This window comes from Corvus cornix, chromosome 1A (genome assembly GCF_000738735.6).
Source record: "Corvus cornix cornix isolate S_Up_H32 chromosome 1A, ASM73873v5, whole genome shotgun sequence".
NCBI lineage: Eukaryota > Metazoa > Chordata > Aves > Passeriformes > Corvidae > Corvus > Corvus cornix.
Window position 1 is genome coordinate 64,133,263 of NC_047057.1, and position 20,350 is coordinate 64,153,612.

The 20,350-nt window shown below is 38.7% G+C and overlaps 1 protein-coding gene across 2 annotated transcripts in view; it reads left to right on the top strand.

The window, feature by feature from the left end:
* The first annotated feature begins 6,648 nt into the window (after positions 1-6,648).
* Positions 6,649-20,350, top strand: part of LOC120411941 (potassium voltage-gated channel subfamily KQT member 1-like) — a 286,757-nt gene continuing 273,055 nt past the window's right edge. For both annotated transcript variants that reach the window (XM_039571408.1, XM_039571409.1), the window contains exon 1: positions 6,649-6,747. In XM_039571408.1, coding sequence (XP_039427342.1) covers positions 6,713-6,747 — 35 coding nt within the window. In that variant the 5' untranslated portion in view covers positions 6,649-6,712. The remainder of the gene's footprint in view (positions 6,748-20,350) is intronic.

Sequence of the window (20,350 nt, forward strand, 5' to 3'; positions counted from 1 at the left end):
CTCACATTCAGCTTACTACTACTTCTCTGTGAGTGAATTCAGGAAAGCTTGACCATTTTACTGCAAAAAATCTAAATAAATTGAAGGGCTGAAGAGATTCCTCTGTGCTAAGCTTGGCATTCCTTCATAAGTGTAAGTAATGATTGATGTGTCACTCCCCACTCAGGCGATACCCTGCAGTTCCTGAATGAGAAAGGCTGAGCTAGCTTTTTAATTTACTAGTTTAACTTGGAAGTCACTTTCCAACAAATGTGGAAATGTTCTCTTTATGTAACTCACCAGCTTTGAGATATCAAGAGAAAACTTTTCACTAATTTACAGGAAAAAAATCCAGAAAGAACCAAGTAAAATATTAGTATTATAATAAAGGATTTATTTTTCTGATCCATTTCTGGCTCAGGGTTGTACACTTGGGCTCTTACATAGCAAAACAGCTCTTCCAATTTTTGAATCAGCTACTTGAGGAGGAAGTTGAAAATCACCAGTAAACTCGAAGTTTTTCTTCTGAGATGATCTCTTTCCTCCCTCTTTCCCCTGTCTACTTCAGGGTAATAGAAGTAAGAACAAATGTGCAGTTATAGAAAATAGTTCAGAAACAAAGTGGAGCTTGAAATAGTTATTGAGATCTCCTGTAATAGCTAATTCTATTACATTGTTTTTGATGCAATGTGTATGGTTGGAGGGTTGGACTCCCCAATTTATGATAAATCAAGTGACTTACATTTAGAGTAAGGAAACCAAACTTTTTGTTTGTTTTAAGGCAAGACAGATGGAATCATTTAAATATTTTGGTTGCTTTAATTATAAGATTTTAACTTGAGGTGCATCATAACAGTCTTGTTTTCAGAAAGTTGCAGGTGTCTGTGCTTTGAAAACTATAGTATAAACTTCAAAACAAAACAATATCACCATTTCTGATGAATTCTGAGACAGTAAGCACACATTGAGGATGTGCTATATATTTCGCAGTGATAGTAAATATGTCCTTTAAAAAGAAGTGTGAGGGTTCTGAACTTCCATGTGGAAGAATACACTTCCGTGGGAGCCCCGGTTACAGCTGCTTTTTGGTAAAATACATTGTTTAAATTAGAGCAGCAAATTCTCTAATCTCATCACAACCAAACTTGGCCAAACACCAGTTCTTTCACCAAAAAAGTGAAAATATGCTATCAACTTGAAGTGTCATGGTTATCTGTTACTATCACTTTAAAATTTATGACAGTATTTAAAAACCCCCTTGATTTCAGGTTTCAGTTTCTCTCATTAAAGTAGTTTTTACCTCTCCGATCTAACCTAAATTGATAATCTACAAATCAGCTGCCAAATGAGTACTGTTGTAATTTGCTTTTATAGAGACAGTAATAGGGAAATGCAGAGTTCTACAAAGATACATCATTACTTGATAAGGCATTATCTACAGCAGCCTGAAAATGTTAAAACACTGTCTAATAAGTTGTTAAATAATTCAAGCGTTGTCCTCTTTGGAGTACTTTCAGTCCATTACATTTCATGTATAGTTAATTTATCCCATTCAGCCTATATTAAAATGTCAGTTTTACACTGAATTCTGGGGTCATGGTAGTGTGTGACCTTCTTGGGAAAAAACAATGGAAGTGATTCAGGATAAACAAGTGTGGAAAATGCTGTTCAGTGGTTTTTAAGTTCTCTGTATTTTCAGTAGGTTTTATGAATGAATAGTGCTGTCCATTTAAAAGAGCTTTTATTAAGTCTGCAAGGCCACAGATTTGATATGGCATTCCTGGCGTTACATTGTTAGGCAATTGCTTGGCATTTCTGAGGAGCTGGAAAGTGGTTTTTAGGAAGTGTGAAAAGTTCCTTGGATAATTCTGTTTGGATGTGAATCAGCAAAGCTCCTCTTCTCCCACCTGGAAGTTAAATACAGAATTTGTGAGTGTACTAGTTTGAAAACAAACCAGTGGGAGGCACCAAGTCAGAATAACAATTTAATGGGGAAGTTAAAGAAAAGGAAAGAAAAAAACTAAAAGAAAACACTGGTTCAAACTGACAGAGTCAAGATACAACCTGAGTCCCTGTTAGGCAGGGTGGTGGTAGCAGTCTGGTAGAATGGTGGCTGCAGTCCTCTGAAGCAGTGATCCTGTAGTAAAAGAGTCTGCTCTTCCTCAGAAGGTCCAGTGGTGGCTGTGTAGCTCCTGTCCTCTGGAAATCCAGTGGGAAGGGGTGTCTCTGGTGGTCAGAGTCCCAGATTATATCCACGATGGGATGCTTGGTTCCTCCCTCTGGGTGGAGCATCTCACAATGGGGTAATGAGTCATGAGGCCAAGTGTTGATTAGGCTCATTAACAGAAGATAGTCCGGAGGGAGTTATCTCTGAGTCAGGCGGCAGGACAATGATGGGCAATTAACAGAAAGATAGTCTGGGGGGAGGAGGCAAGGAAACACTGCCCCACCTGGTTTCAACAGCTCCTGAGGATGGTGATAGAATACACTGCAACCCAGGACAGTAAGGCAGGAATGATACAAGCGTTTTGGCCAGCACCTTTTCCTGTGACTGAAAAAAAAATGCAGCTCCTGGAGTGTTTTAAAATCACCTGCAGAGAGTGCTGTGGTGTGAGGGGAGGGAGAGGAGCGTGGGGCAAGAAGCTGAATCTGAGAGCCATCAATCACGCCCTGCACTTCAGAGACAACTTTTTTTTTGCCAGTAGAGCTGGTTCCAGAGTAAACCAGCTGTGGAGATGAGTTTAAAGTCCCTGAAGACCAAGACCTGCAAATCCACCTCTGTCCCACTGGGTCAAAGGGCCCCTTCTCTCACAGGCAGAGCTGCACAGGGTCCCCTAAGCACAGGACTGCCACGACACGGGGAGATTGTCAGATGGCGAGGGATGGCACAGGAGCTAAACCCTCTTCAGGCCTCCACAAGGGAACTGGGAAGGAAAGGCTGAAGTGGAAAAGTGTCCTCTCTGAAAGCATGAGCATCCAACACACTTCTCCATTTTTCAAAGCAGTATCTCAGGCTGTTTTCTCTGGCCAGCAAAGTGACGGGGCTTGAAAAAGGTAACAAATTGGACTGGCCACAGCTCCTGGCCAGTGGAGGCACCCACAGAAGTTTGGTCACATGAATCCAATTTTATTTTCAAGAACAAATGAATTGACAATAGGACCAGCAGATAGATATTTGATAATATTTAGGTTTATGATTTTTTGCATTGAATTTTCATTAGTAATTGTTACTAAGTCACCTTCCAGTAGTCCAGTCTAAATGAGTGGTGATACTCTCTGTAGGCAATGATTGAAATACACCTGGTTTTATTTTAAGCACTCAGGTTATATTATCATTTTTGTTGGTGATAATAGTTTATAGTCAATGCTCAATTTTTGTGAGTCATCACTTATGATTCATAAATTAAATGTTGCAACAAATGTATATATATATGTTTTATATAAATATATATATATAAACACACACTCTGTCTTCCCCCCCACTCAGTACCAGGCATATTTTGGATTAGATTGATAAAAACTGAAAATATTTAGGCAACAGATAAACTAGTTATGCTCACAGCAGGAACTATCAACAGTGAAGGTGTGTGTGGGAACCAGCACATGAAACATATCAGGGGAGAATGGCTTATGACACTCATACCAGTCTTGACTAAATGTGTTATACAGAGATAGATTTAATAACCCAAGTTATTAATTATGTAAGTGCATTATATGTAGTAATGTAATTATTAACTGGGTGAAAATGTTTGATGTTGCTAATGGAGCTGTTTTCTGAAATTTTCCCCATTTTGTGCAGTTTTCTGTGTGAGCCACAGCCAGGGTAGGAAGGAATGGTTTAGCTGCAAGTGAGGGTACCCCTGTCCCACATACCCATAAATTCAAAAATTATCTCATGAGGAAAGTATAATACCTGTTGCCATCATCATTTATCCTTTGTAGCAGGTGTAATTTCAATCAGATTTCTGTGAATGATGTGGAAAGGTGTCAGGAGGGATATGCTGCTTTCTTCTGTATTGTGTAAGACACAAGCAACAGGCACAGGAGGGAACAAACAACTTTAATAATCCCACATCAGGGCAACAGAATGTACCAGATCAAAAAACCTTTTAAATTGCCATCTGCTAAATCTTTAAAGGAACAAAATGCCCACAGCTTTGTTTCTTAGTTTAGCAGGAATGGTGTTTAGGACTGGAAGGCTGGTATAAACATGACAAATGTATTAGATGGAAGCAGAATATTATTAGACAAATCAATTAACATTTAATTCAGGAATTATCTACCAGTGCTTCTTTCTATGTTTTAAGGGGTTTTCTGTGTGCAACAGTTCTCAAGCACCAAGTTTGTTTTCAACTTCTACCCCAGAATGCAAGCAAATGGGAAAACCTGAGTCGAGGAGAAAACTCAACAAAGAGAGGAAATGGCTTTTGATGAATTTACTGGCAGTTCAGTGTATGTCCTAGTGGGAAAGCAGAAAATATAAACAAATCTTTTATTTGGTCTGAGCGGGTTTGGGAATACAATGTAGGCATTTATTGGAAACAAACCCACAATATAATGGAATGTGATGTTTTACTTAGTTTGGGGTTGTTTTATTTTTTTACAAAGCCTAACCCTTCTTAATCAGCTGGTTGTCATGTACATATTTCTAGATGAGCAGTACTCCAGGAATAAGAAGTGACTGCAGTTTTGCAAGTGCTTAAGCATTAGCATTTAATTATTACATTATTTAATTATTATTTAAAATTGAATTCCCTTGTCACCTGATGATCAGTGTTAATTGAAAATGTCACTATCAGAGTTACACCACCTGTTGAGATCAGCTGAGGTGGAAGCCTATGGCCTCTGTCATTGTACCAGGGCTTGTGATGCTGGACTTTTGGCGTAAGACTAGGGGGGCATGTTCTGGTTTTAGTGGAAATTCTTATCTTTCTTACCAATCTGTTTTAATAAACGCACCTTGAGATTATAGGGGCTTGTTTTTCCCTTTCCTTTTGTGTTTTTAAAGAAGCTGGGGCTTGTGGGTCTTTGTCCTGCTTAACACTTGTGTTTGAGAGCCAAATAGATGAGGTCAGGAGGGGAGGAGGGCAGGGGGCTACTGCAGGTTTGGAGAACTGAAAGTTTGCTCAAAATGCAGTAACTTTGGGTGGTCTTCTCTGGATGACACATGGGAATAAGAATTTGAAATGTGACTCATTTTCAAATCAGTAAAAGGGGAAAGAAGGTGGCTCCACTTTATAAGTATTCTCAAGTTTTTCATTTTCAAAAGCAGCAGACAAGATTTTAATTTGCAGCAGATTCCTCTTTATAAGAGCACCAATCCGACACAATGTTCTGAGCTAAGGTTAAGCAGCTTGAAATAGTTAATTTTACAAAGCAGAGCAGTAATAACACTTTTCCCTGGCCTTTTCCAGGTTCTTCCTACTCTTTCATCTACTGAATAATGCATGAGGCTCTCAGAGATTTACACATATGTGGACTAGAACTTTTTAATCACTTTATATACACTCCCTTTTGTATTTTGAGAGTGAGTCTTTGCTTTTTTACCTGCTTTTAGATGCGGGAAAATCAAGTGTAAAGTTGAAGCAATTTGTGTTATTGTTGTATTGTTGATTTAGTTATTGTTAATCTACTTAGAATATGAAAAATATGGTGGTACTGAGCTTATATAATGTGGAAAGTCATTGACTCTTGAATAAAGTTTCATAAAATAAAATTTTTGAATAAAATTAACCTTTGGGTTAATCTCTGATGTAGAAGAATACATTTATTTTCAGCCAGACTCAATCCAGAATAATTATCTACAATAAAAATGCTCAAGATGAGTTTTCCAAAGGGTGGACAGCCTACTCATCTTCCTACAGAAAGAGAAAAAAGAAGAACCTGCTTTTGATTTGACAGATCAAAACATTCCTGCTTTAGGACCTGGTTTCAGGAAAAAAAAAAATTGATGAATACTTAAAATCAGTCATGAGAAAACAGAATAGTGAGGAGGAGTTGGGGAGGAGTGTGTTTTCCTTTTGAAAATGTTTTAAATCTGTTCATGAGGAGGAAAAACTATTTAAAGGATTTTCACTCAAGTGATACAGGTATTTTTAAGTCAAATGGGCAAAAGCTAACTCAAACATTCGGAAGTGAATCGATATTCTAGAAATGTCATGAATGCTGAAGCAGGTCACTCAGGGAGCACTAATCAAGGCTGGGAGCATATTACACAGCAGTAGGAGTGAAATGAGATTACATTCAGTTCATAGTGGTCATACCAAAACCCACACTTGACACTTGCTGCAATTACTCATCTGTGTCACTTCTTACAAATGCTTCTGATATAATAGAATCACATCAGTTTGGGGGTACAGAAAGTATTTTCCCAAAGGAGGCCTTTCTTGATATTGCAGCCATTTCCTAGGTTAAGTGTACCTCAAATAAATAACTTTAAATTCAATCCAACAGGGTTGTTGGAAGCTGTTTTCCAACAGACTGTTCTGGGTTGATTCTCTCTTCCAGCTGGCAATCATATGGTGCAGGTCACCCCCCCTACCACCCTCATTCTTTCTTCATTTTATTCCAACTAAGATTGCACATTCTTACAATAGTTAGAGAGTTGCTATTTTCTTGGCTTCTTCTGCTAGCACTTCTTATTGTTTAGCCTTATCCTGTCCCAAAACCCAGCTCCAATAAAGAAGAAACATTTGCTTGAACTGCAGGAGTAAATAATGACCTGTGTGAGTGAATGTGCCTGACAGATCAGAGATCATCTGTGCACAAGTAAGTCCTCTTGAGTTGTTGACTGGGACATTTATTGTGCTTAATCCTTAAAAATGATTTTACTTTGCACATCCCTAGGTGTGGAAAGTCATGGTAGGGAGCAGCTGGTAGGAGTCAGGGAACAAAGGAAATACAGGAGTTGGAATTCAGGACATCAAGGGCTCAAAAGGACAAAGGTGTCCAGAACAGCCTTTTCCAAATGAGTGTAGATGAAATTTCAGTTTAGGTAATTTTGATTTGCATACTCAGTTTTAAAATTGCCATATTGCAACAGAACTTTGAAGGCAGAGCTCAGACTCTTTGTTCAGACCTGTTCTCCATTCTCCCTTTTGCAAACATAGAATTCTACCAGAGAATTTAAGGCTAAAACGAAGTGAACGAAGTTTCAGGAGTTCACCTTCCTCTTCCAAGAAAGATGTTCAAGATTTCTTTAAATTGTTCTTTTATTCATTTTGTGATTGGTCCAAACTTCTGGAATTGCAGAACTTCAGACAAAGTCTGTATTCTTTCTTCTAAGCTGGGAGTAATTCAGTCTTTCACAATTAGCAGTCCTAAATCCTTTAAAAAAAATCAATCCCCATATATCCATGTAACTTGGCCAGTCTTTCTTTTGAAAAACATTGCATTGAGACACATGACTGGGGAATTAAGACTGCCTCATACTCTAAATGCACAAAAAGAGAAACTTAGGATGGTGCAATCAACTTAACTGTGATGTTTTCTGGGATTTTGCTGTTAAATTCTCTGGTAGAATTCTATGTTTGCAAAAGGGAGAATGGAGAACAGGTCTGAATAAAGAGTCTGAGCTCTGCCTTCAAAGCTCTGCTGCAATATGGCAATTTAAAAACTGAGTATGCAAATCAAAATTAATTCCCAAAGGTCAGGGCCATGGACTGCTCCTTCACTTAAGGTTATTTTCATACTAGATTAATCATTTCAAATACGTGCTATTTAAGTCAAAATGGTTGAGAATTAAGTTTATTAGTGGTATAGAAAATGTCAGATTGAGGTTTTTTGAATTAAAGTAATTGTGATTTGAGCCAACTCTCAACTGTAGCAATTTGATGTTAAATTAATTTGTGGCACAGTTAAGTCACATACCAATATATGACTGTAGCCAGCATGCCAGCTGGATCAAAGGGGCACCTGTGTCTTGAGAGAAAAGTGATGGGGTTTTTTTTTTCGGCTATATCTGTCTAAATTTTAAGTTACTTTTCTTTTTCTTCCCTGAAGAGAAGAAATTGAATTTTCATTTTAAGCCGATTCAAATAGGCACCCAAGCTTTTACCAACTCGCACACTAGCCTGATGCTCTTTAAACATTTGTAACTCTGGATTTGAGCTTGCAAATAACAACTTAAGTGGATTTATCTAGACATTTGCATTTTAAATATGTTCAGGGTTTTTTAATTTCATTCAATTAACTTTTCCTAAAACAATGCACTATACAAGGTGAAGGTTCCTGGTTATGAGGGTGATTTGAAGTTTAAACTCATTTTTAATACCAGTGCCCTCAGTTTTGAACTCTGTTTCCTGCTAGCATTTATGGCACACAAAATGCTGATTAATACAGTGGATTTTCAGGAGAGCTGTTGTGAATAATTAAACCCTCTTTTTCTTCAGCTTGCTTAGATTTTTTTACATTACTTGTATTTTTTGTCTGGCTCCTGGACAAGCAGTGAATTATCTGCAGTTTGACTGGGGTACTCTATGATTTGCTGCCTTGCAAAAAAAAATCTGGTTTCACAAAACAAAAGTGTGTCTCCATACATATTGGTTCAAAAATATGCTATGATTTCATCTTTGCTGTCACCAAAATGAAAGGTCTTTGTGGCCAGCTGAGTGCATTTGACAGCTCTGTCATTAAAGTGGAATAACCCTGGAGCAAAGGGGAAGATGTTTGAAAAATGAAACTTTATGGTCAAGTACTGGATAGGAACACTCTGTCCAGGGATTCTTTGTGCTGTTTATGGAGATAGAGATTTCCAGCTTTAGAAATGAAGCTAGAATTCAGGTTTTGCTATTAGAGGTGGCTGTTTTTATTACAGCTTTCATACTACAGTAATAGTTTTTATTGTAAGCATGATATCATGGCACTACTGAACTGTGTGTTTGCCTTTCATACCCCTAGTCCTTTAATTTGAAAAATAGTAGTGTTTCCTGGGCATTCAGTGTTTTATTTGAGCATGGAATTCAGAAATGTATTTCCACAGTTGCAGTTACTTTGCAATAGCACACTTGGCTTCTTTTAAAAAGTGACTGAATTTTACTTTCTTAGATTTTTAATTCTGAAACTTTTTGACTCTGTTGCAAAGGGGCAAAGGAATGCAGAGCAGTTATGCTATGTCAGTATGTGACTGCTCAAACATTTGTCATTCTTAGAGGTTCTTGTTTTTATTGAGAATACTTCAGAAAAGGCTTCCAGCAGATAAGTATATATTCATTTGTGTGACCATATATATGGAGAGAGGGTGACCTCTTTAAAATACTAGTACTAGCAGTAGAATAATAAATTACCTATTTATTTTATCTCCTGGAAAAATAAATCCATCATTTTCTTATGTATGCTCTAGGCCTTTGCTGAGTAAAAAGTGCAATGTGAATCTCATCCAAATTTCTGCCATCAGTTCTGTATATTACATTGCATTTCTTTCATTACATTTCCATCAGGTCTGAAATAACTCTACCAGGTCTTCACATGAGTTCCCTGAAATTCAGGCCACTTTCCTGTAGTGTTGTGTATGACAGCAGTTTAATTGGGGCAATACAGTTAGAAATGCGTGTCAGTGATAACAAATCCATTGTCCCTCCCTGTCAGTGCTAATTCGTTCTAGTGCTGGAAAAAACTTTCATTCAAGGCTGAACTGTCCTATTCCAAAAGCAACAGTGAATCAATAGGAATCAGCATCCAGAAAAATGAGTCAGGACTTTGCCCCAGGGGCCTCTCTCCTGGTGCCCAGTGTGCCAAGAGCAGCAATGGTGAGTGGCTTTTACATCAGTGAGGGCAAACAGCTCTCTGAATTCAAAGTATTTCAGAGCCACCCGGGGAAGAGCTCAACTCTTCAGGAAAAGAGCCAGTGGTTTGCTTTCAACAAGGAAAGATGGAACCTTCTCCTGATTTAGCCCTGCTTTGACACGACACCGTCTCCTGTGACGTAGATGAGCTGGGGAAATGGGACTCAGAGGAGGAGGGTTTGGCTGTGTGGGTCTGCAGAAGTGCTGGGGAAATCACCCTTTGAGAGTAGGTTGCTGTGGGTAGGGCAGGCTGAGCTAAGATGGAATTATCCTGAAAAGTGAGGAAAATTGTCAAGCAAAATAAAACAAAAGAGAAAATTATTAACAAGAAGTTTCCCTAGGCTCAAATGCAGGAATGGTAAAGTGCATAAGCAAAGGGTGGGGGACTGCAGCAGCTTTACAGAAAAGGGTTCAGATGTTATTTCACAACCAACACAGAGGATTAGGCAGCACTTTCTTTTCTCAAGAGAGCAAATAGCACCTTGGGATGTACAAACAGGAATGCAACTTTCAAGGAATACAAAGTAATCCCACAAAACCTCAGTGGGAGGGAGCATTGTGTTCAGTTTGGGGTAACAGTGTTTAAAAAGAAAAAGAGATTCTAACTGAGAGCAATGAGGATGATCAGAAAGTTGGACAATTGGACCTGTGAGGAACCTGTTCTCCTGCCTGGGGAAGGAAAGGGAAGCTTGACAATGACTGTGAGGGTTTGAGAATTTACACAAAACTTGTGTCAGGAGGTAGGAACTGATATACCACAGACACTATGTACATTTATACACCATTTCCCTGACAGGCAAGATTTAAACTAGGGCATTTACTATAGCAACATGGATTTAGGAGAAATCTCATGTAAACTTTCTGTCTCTAGGAGATGCTCTCAGACTGTACTGAAGGTCTTTGAGAGGAGGCTGAGACAGGATTTATATCAGAAATGGCATTTGTGTAAAGCCTGCTGCCTTAGGAAAGGGGACGTTTCTGAAGCCCTAACCAGGTAGAGGGTGGGACAACACTACTACAAAACAAGTATTGTTAATTGGGATTGTAGCTGTCTTTTGCACACAATTTTGAAATGTAAAGGGATTTTTTTCTGCTTTTTATTGGATACCATATTTTCTTTTTAGAAATTATCAATCATCTACTTTTGAGATGAATGTTTTGAAATTCAGTTCTAAGCATATTATACAATTTATCAAAAAATGACGTCTGTTAAATATGGCATTTGAACTGCCCATGCCAGTTGTGTTTGACCTCCTTATTTTTAGTGCTCTGAGCACAGAAGAGTAAAGGGGAACTTGAGGATTTGAGAGAACTTAGTTTCCTCATAGCATTACCAGATCTTATTTTTTCCTGGGGTTGCAGAGCCACCCACCCACAGGAGCACATTGCTGTCACCCTCAGGTGTCAGAAGCAAACATGGGTGACCCAGCAATATCTGAGTTTTAAGTAGGGCTGCTCTTAGGCTGTTTCTTTTCCTTCATTTAAAAAATGTTACCAGGTAACGTGCTGGAGGATTCTCGTCATGATGACCCAGAAAAAGGTAGATTGTCCAGTTCCAAAGCCACGTAGGAGTTTGTCTAATAGAAATGGTTGAAATAAACCAGTCTGAACTCGAGGTTTTTTCTGTTTTAAAGAAAAAAGTCGGCTGTGTGTTTTCTCCACTCTCTCGTTATACACTCTAATCCATTGCTGAACAGCTCCTCCTTTTTGTGTTTAGCCATCACCTAACATTTGACTCTTCAGCGTTTTTTTATTACATTTTGACGGTTTTCATTGCATCCTCAGACACCTGGTAAATTCTTGGCTGGAAACTGTTTTTAAGTAACACAGAATCAAACTCACTCTGCACTTGAAAAAACTCTGGTAGGAGCCAACAGCATCTTGCTTTCTGCCGAGTAGGTGTTCACTGATCCAAATCTCTAGCTCAGTTCTGGTATTCCAGGTTTATTGTGGTTTTTCATTGCACCCCTACCTACTGCATGATGAATTGTTGGCTACCTGCAGAAAGGGCTGAAAAACTTCCAGCAAGTTTTCTGCCATGGTGAATCTGTTTCTGCAGTGCTGTTTCTTCCTGAAATGTGCATGAAAATATCCACAAAGAAAATATTAAGGCCAGAAGACTTCCTGTCTCTTGTGGCTAAGCAGGGGCAAACTCTAACAGTTCAAGGTCAGACAAATAAGTCCCTTGAAGGACGTGGGAATGCACATCTCATTACCTGCAGTTTCCATACCTAAAAATATATATATATATATATATATAAATGTATGTTTTATTTTTCCTTTGTGTTGGGAAGTAATTTTTTTTTCTTCCTCTCCTGGAAGTCAAAACATGAAGTCTATCCGGTCTCATTTTCTTGTGGGTGAGAATGTTGTTGTCAGCTCTGTTAGCCTTCCTTTTCCCCCCTTGCCTCAGTGGAGAGGTATCAGATGTTTATTCACTAGTGCCCACTGGGCTCTTAGTTAAGAACATGTGTCCTGGCAGGGAAATCATTAGTCACCAGTTTTTAATGTAGAAATTCATTTGTTTAGTAAAATTATTTCTATGCCATAAGTTAATAATAAATGTTGCAGGGTGGGAGGTGTTTTTATTTGTTTTTTGTTTGTTTTGTTTGGGGGGGGTGCAGTTTAGGGGGACAAATTTAAAAAAAGCTAAACTTTATAAAAAATAAACCAGTGGTTTTAGCTGACCAATATTCTTTGTGCTGTATATGCTCCATTTGTCGTGTTTGATTCATTTCAACTTAGGAGATGGAATTAGCCCGGTCAGCTCTGTATTTCTTTGTTATCTTTTGCTTGCTGAAAATCATGATTTAGCAAGGAAGTATTGTTTCAGCTGCCAGGATATGAAGCTGACTTTAGAAATAAAATCTCTCAATCTAGAAATTTGGATTTGCCATTAGAACACTTGTGTCTGTATTTCAGCTTCTGATCCTTTTTTGCTTACACAACTAGATATAGTTTCTTATAAGTGTTTTATGTGTAACATCGTACTTCATTTAGTCATTAACCAGCATAGCTGTCTGTGTCTTTTGTACCAATTAAGTCAGTTTTGATGTCACTGTGATTATTTGACTTTTCTGTGCAGACTCAATAAACTTAGTTTGGCCTCCTTTGGGGAGACAGATGATAAATCTCTTTTGTCTTCTGAACATATGGTTAACTTGCTTCAAATCTCCCTTTCTGGCTGTCAGTCAATCATTCTCCAGAGCTCCAGACAGGAGTTACTCCTAATGACAGTATCCAATCACGATTGGCTGGGATGAAAGACAAACTCTTTTTTTCTCATGTAAGAAAAGCCAGAGTAAGCAGAGTAAGCTCCTACCTTTGCACAAAAGGGCCACATCCCCTCCCTGCTCTGGGTGGCTGCATCCTCACACATAGGTCAGCTCTGATGTCACACATTTAGTGGTGGAGCATGGCTTTTCCTTGTTTGGAAAAAAGAAATTAACTTTTAGTAATATGCTCATTGAGTTCTAAGAGGAAGAATTTTAGTTGTGTATTTAAGTTTCTGGTACTCCTTTCATATATCACATGCATGTTTCTGAGTCAGACACTATTCTGGGCAAGCTGTTCAATATGTTACTCTTTGTTTATTCAATAGTTTCAAAACTTCTGATAAATGGAGAAAAGATTCATTTTGCACAGTCTGAGTTATGTTCTGAACCTCAACACGAGATAGCAATTTCAAATGAAATACATTTAATTTTAAAGTGTACTGAAAGATATGGAGGATGTGTAATTAAGGATTGTTAGGGGTGTTTGTGGCCACGGTGAAGCATTATCACGGGTGCACAGTGGTGTTACAAAACCTCTACTGAGATTTCAATGTATGAAAAGATTATTGTTATGTATTGGTGGTTTATAAAGGGTTCATAAAGGCAAGTCTTATTCTTTTTAATCCATTTAGATCATATTCCACAACAAAAATGTGCTGACGTTGTATGTTAGCAGGCAAAGGGCTTAGCTGTTTATAAAATTCAGGCCCCAGGCTCAACATTAATGAGTAAGCTAACCTCTAGCTAAACTCTTATTATTAATTTGCAAAAATAAAGAATAGGTGTTGAAACCTCTAAAAGAAGGGAAATAGAAAGTTCAGCTTGAGCCTTCTGTCCATTGCAAAGTCCTTAAGATTGTAGCACATAGAGTCAGATGCTCTACTGGGAGAGGCTTTCTTCTCTTTATACATATGCATGTAACTGGACTATTGTACACTACTGACAAAGACAAATCCTACTTTTGCTCAATCAGAACCTGAACCCAAATACTTAAAATTGAAAAAAAAAAAAAAAAAAAAAAATCAGTTACCCTCTCTCACACCCACCTTCCTTTCACTTATTAGCACTTTTTACCATGTCCCATCTCATCCCTGCCCAAGGTTTCTTGCTTCAGGCATATTCAGAATTTAATCAGAGATTCAAAGATGTCTAATTTTTATTTAGACATCTTTGAATTCCAAATATGTGCACAGATTAGAAAGCTCATAGCTTAATATGTTTTGGGGTTTTTTTGAACCAGCCTCCAGATTTCCTACTGCTGTAAAGTCTATCAGTCAACACCTTGTTTTTGGAAGTCCCAAGGTAAATCCATGAAGGGCTGCAAATGTGTGATATGGATTTACTGAATAATAGTAAATCTATTTTTATTCAGTGTAATGAAAGCTTATCCAAGCTTAATTAATGCATTTGTTAATATTGCTGCACCGACTTCCTGGCACTGACATGAACTGAAGGCTTCAGTTATGTGCACCAAATAATTAAAACCTTGTGGTCAATGGTCTCATCATCCAGCCATGGTTTAACTGCTCACTTGCCACTTTCTGATTTACATCACAGTGTGGGGATTTTTCTTTCTAAACGTTTTACTGATGTTGTTCCTTAAGCCTTATCTCTCATTCCAGGCTTTTTTTATGTTGGGATTGATTCTCTCTTCATCCTGAGCTGGTTGGACTGTTGAAGTTATCACAGAGGCAGAGTTTTTCTTAGCACAGCTAGGTCTCTCTTTGCTTTCGAGGGAACATCCTTCTGTGCCAAACAGCAACACCTTAGATTTTTCTGTGTATTTTGGGTATTTCCTTCAATACCTCCACACCTCAGCTAACACTTCCAGTGATATCCAATGATATTAATTTCCTGCTGCTTCCACCTCCTAAGGCCACCAAAAGCCATAGTAAGATGTCCTGGGAAAAGCAGAGTGCTGTTCTTTTTCAGCTGCAGACCTTTTTCCCCCCACATACTTGATTAAAGAGGGGGTATTTAAAACATCAATGTAATGGTGAACAATGTACAATAAAATCCTAAACTAAAACTCACTGGGATATGACCTGAATTCAGTTTACTCACTCAAAATGGCTTCACCTTCACTGTAAATGCTGGATATTTTGCAGATCTGCCTCTGACCTCAACCTTCAGATGTGCTGACACCTTATTTAATGATCTGGTTTTGGCTTCTTGCTAGAGAACAGCAAGGAGCACTTGGAACATTGAATGCTTCAATCACACAGGGCAACAGAACCTTCAGTTTTGTTTTCAAGTGCATTTAAGATAATACCACAGAGAGGTGCCAAGCTGACAAAACGGATCAGTGTAGTAGAAGGTAGCTGGAAATGTTGGACCTCTTAGAATCTAGGATATTGTTTGGAACAGCATCAGCAATTTGTATTTTTCCCCATATCCCAGCTCTCAGGGTGGAATGCCAGTCCTGATGACAGCATGTTGGACCTGAGGGCCCTTGTGCAGGCTTGTGAACATTGATGCCTTTGGGCAAGGTTATCTTTGATTTGAAAATTTTCCTTTATCTGATAGAGAGAAGAATAAAGAGGAAGGAAGGGAAAAAGGAAAACATCTTTAGTCTCTGGACAAAAACTGGAAGGAAAAAAAAAAGGCAAGGCTTCCCACAGCTTTTAGAGATTTTTTAAACTGCTGTGGCCCAATTGGTCTGTTGGCAGAGAAAGGCAGGAAAAAGCAGTCATCTGCCACGTCTGAGTTTGGAATAAATTCTACATATCAGAAGTCTGGGGAATAGTGATCCCTAAGGTCACTTTTACTTCAGAACATAACCTCATCAAGTTCAGAAACCTTCACAGTTACAAACAATGGAGTTTGCTGTAGCAGTGGCACAAATCTCCCAAATCTGCTATGAATAGAGAGTGCTGTGTGCCATCACTGCCTCTGAATGAGAAACAGAGTTTGGAATAAGACGTGGATCAGTCAAGTGGCATCACTTCATGCCAAGTTGCAGTCCAGTGTGAACGTTTATGGGCTCTGACAATTCTGTGGTACCATAACAGCTGCCAGATTCTGAGGTTCAGCGGTGCTGTTGGGCTCCCAGTGTAATACAAATGTTTTCTTTCTTCTTATGATTTATGGGCCTGTCTCTGTATCTTTTATTTTTCTGGAGTCTTGGGTAGGGGAGCAGAGTCTTGAGCGTGCCAAGCCTCTGACTGACACCTATCTCACTGGTACCAGAGGAAGGGGGATTTGTTGGCTGCAGTACCCAGCTGACCAAAGAAAACAGCTCACAGTTGGCATTGACAAAGAAAAGTGCAGTAAAAATATCACGAGGCCAAATATGCAAACCACTGGCAGCTGAAGCCAAGCCTGAACATGTAAATGGTGCAGCAGTTTGGACCAGTACTTTTTTCCAAGCAGATAAAAGAATTTATATGAGGTAGAGTTGTTAATTTTCATGCTCTGTAAAAATAATCAGATCTTGGAAAGCTAAGAGTTTTTAAGTGAAGTCATTGACAAAATGAAGTGCTTATTACTGAAGAAGTGCATGCCAGGATTCCTTAAGCAGTGCCTTTACTAAGGCAGGGATAATTACCCTGCTGATACAACCAAGACATAAATACACTGAAGACATTAGGTAAGTTAGGAATTTGTAATACTATAACTTCTGCGTGTGCCAGGCTCTGGAAACAGTCTGCTGTTCGTGTGCCTAGCTTATGAACTGGGAAATGCTAATTTGTTTTAGCACTTGCAGTCCTCAGGAAGAACTAATTTTTTAAACACATGCTAAATATCCAAGATACTTTTCATTACTTATTAATACAGAGTCATTTCATACTGTGTTCAATATTAGTTCTCTGTCCAGCTGGCCATTTTCAGCTTTTATTCTTCAAGACAGCACTTTCATACACAGGTACAACTTCTCTCTCATATTTCCATGCCAGCTTAAACCTTGCTTGACCTGGAACCATTTCAGGACACGCATTTTTATTCTCTGAGTTCTCACTGCTGGAACTGTTCAAGGCTCAGGTTGCCAGTTCTGTTCACCCATCACTCTGAGCCAAGTCTGACCCAGATGGCATTTTCCTTTCCCACCAGAAATAAAACTAAATTTGTTGAGGAATAAGAGCTGTGTCAGGTTTTTAATGATGTGTGATGGTGTCATCAGGGTCTTTGGGAGTTTGTAAGGAAGTATCCACCATTCACAGACCTGAAGACAGAGCATTTTGCAAAGCCTGTATCATGTTTTTTACATGTCACAATACCACAAGCATGAAACCCCTGTGCTTTGAGTATAAGGTGTGAGCAGAGTGGAGCAGAGCTGGCACTTTAACCAAAACAAAGCATTTCAGTCCAGCTTCCTTTCTTCGTGAGGTGTGTAACAGAACAGAAAGTAACTATTTTCAGGCCAAATTCTCTAATATTTGGATAAAAGCAACCATTTTGGAAAGTTATTTTATGCTTAAAACTTTAACTAAGGCAGATGCAATATTACCATAAAAAATTACAGGTCTGTTCAGATTCTAGTTATGTGTCTCCTTTGGCTTATGGTATATTCAAGTGACATCATAACAATAACTTTAATTTCAGACCTTGAATGTTATTCAGAAAGAAGTTGATTGTAACATGCTAGTGACAGAAGAAAAGCTTAGTTTCAGGCTCTTAGCTGTGAATTTTTTCACAGATTTTCTTGGTTACCTGCTTAGGAGAGTGGAAGGCAGACAGCTGTTGCATGCCTGAGTGGAATGGGGAAATGTTACATGATGCACTTCCCTCAATCAGCTTGGTAATTCCTTTTCTGCTGTTGTCTGAGGACTGCTCAGAGTAAAGTGAGTCCTTCTGGGTGCTGTTCAAGCTTCTGCTTCCTCTGCACCTTGCCCATGTTTCCACTGTTTGTGTGGGAAAGCACAGAGCAGTTTCAGGTCCAACATTCTGGGAGAGAATAAGCAGGGCAGACAAACTGACTGCCAATGTGTGGGTTTCGCTTTCACAAGATTGACCCTGGGATCCATAAGGAAAAGTCTTGTCCCTCTAAACCATCAATTCCTGAATCAAGCTCCAAGTGTACTACCTGAGTCGGTGCCTGCTAGTGGAATTTCCTGATGCCTTCAGAGAAGTTGTTTTTTTTCCAGAGTGTTTTTGCCACGACCATGGACAGAATCCAAGTGCTCTGTTAGTGCTGAACCTGTCAGCACTGCCGATAGTTTTCCCAACTTTCTAAATCTCAAATAAGAATTGACACAGGTTGATCTTGTGGCTGGTTTAGTAAACTTCTCTGGCTCTAAATGTTGCTTCTCTGAGGTTTAATGATCATTATTTGTGTTTCTGCCTAATGTGCTGACTCAGCATTAGGACACATAAATAGGGAATGTTGTGTTTTTCCTTGGCTCAACTCCTTCCTCGACTGAAAAGAGCAGTCAACAAATCAGAATGCTGATACATCTCTACAGAGTAAAATACTCATTAAACAACAGATTGTTTTAAATAAACCTCATTTAAAGCATCAGGAAATAATACAGCGTCCTGCATTCCATGAGCACTTGCAGTACCTCCTAATAACTGCTGCTTATTTACATCATATCTGTGCTTTCTGGTGAATATTGAACTTATATAATGTAAATAAAGTTTGAATATATGTTTGCCTGAGTGTCTATTTTTAATTTACATGTTGTTATATACATACTTCTTTTACACAGCTAGATAAGTCTCCATTTGTTTTGAAACTTGACGCTGGAGTTTACTGTCAGGCTTGCTTTTCTTTTAAAGTAGAATAGATGTGTTCCACTACAACATTAATGTGCATTTTAACCATTGTAGTTTTATTAAATTGTGTAGCTAGGGAGTAGTGCAAACAGATAGTTGAATTTAGTAAAAAAAGGAGTAAAAGTGAACTCTGTTTTTTCCCATCCCTCTGTCTTTGCCCATGAAATCCATACTCCCCCAAAAATTAAAGAATAGTGAGAGAGGGGCTGAAAACTAGGAGGTGCTGATGGATTTCCTATGACTTTGGTTGGAGTTGGGTGTTTATGTTTGTAAAATCCATTTATGCAAAAATTAAAAAGAGTGAACAGTTGCTATGCAAATTACATCAGAGGTTATTTTTATATTGTCAGTTATCTTTTCAATCGTGCTTTAATAACTTTTCTCACCAATCTCTCTCCTCTCTGTTTAAAACATGGTTCTTTTTAATCCCATCTCATTTATTACTGTATTTATATAAGTCAATGGAAAGGCTTTAGAAAACATCCTGATAGTGCAGCTCCATTTTATGAGCAGCAGGTAGGAATCAGTTACAGACAGCAAGCTGAGGGTGCTATTAATCAAATCCAGTCCAAATTAGTCTTTTTCCCTGCTCCTGGTTTAAAGTAATTTAGAAGGCAGGGAATATTGCAAAGAAGACACCTACTAAAGTTTTGGGGTTTTTTTCAGGTGTTTCAAAATGCTTAAAAGCTTGTGCTGAACAACCCTTTGGATTCTCATAGTCCAGCTTAGGCCATGATTTGTTTTGGGTGGTGGTTGCAATAGATTTAAGTAGGTATTGGTTTGATTACCTAAAATCCTTGGATGCTCTAGTCCTTCCAAGCCATTCCATTCCTGATGTTTTAAAGACAAGTTTTTAAGCTTCAGTGTGCCAGGGAGTTATCCTTTTCTTTCATCTTCATGGTTCAATTTTGTCACTTTTCTAGAAGATAGACTGGAAAGAAGATGGTTCATTTTCAGATCAGGGAAGACACAGGAGAAGGAAGGAGGTGCTGTTTGGAGTTCCTCCCTCTTTTCCTGATACTGGAGAATGGGAAAACTGGTCATGCTGTGCACTACATCAAACCAGTGTCGAGTGGCTTGGATGCATTCCTGGCTTTCCTCTCTCATAAGATGCATCAGAACATGGGCATGAATGCTGTAAACATCTGTACTATTACTGGGCATGTGTATTAATGCATATTTGTGCTTTCTGCTGGATTCTTTAAGGCAGTGGAGGTTTTCTCTTGTGTTTTCTTTTATCCATAACACCCACAATAGACTGGATAAAATAAAACCTAAAAATCTTGGTCAAAGCAAGATGGAAATTCCCTTTGAGTTCAGTTATTCAAGAAGCCTGCTGCAATAAGGAATGTGTAGGAGATTCTCTGAGCACCCCATGGTAGCATGGAGAAAGATCACAACAGTTGCAATAACTGTTCTTCAGTTTCTGCCGTGCGTGACTCTCCTTTCTTGCCAATTCTTTTTCTGCTGTCTAATTTTATCAACAAAGCACAGAATGTTGAAGTGACCCGAGTAAAACTCCTGTATGCAGTCAAAGCATCCCTAGCAGTTTTCATCATCATTGTGTTCTGTGTATGAGCCCAGCAAAACTGCAGAAAT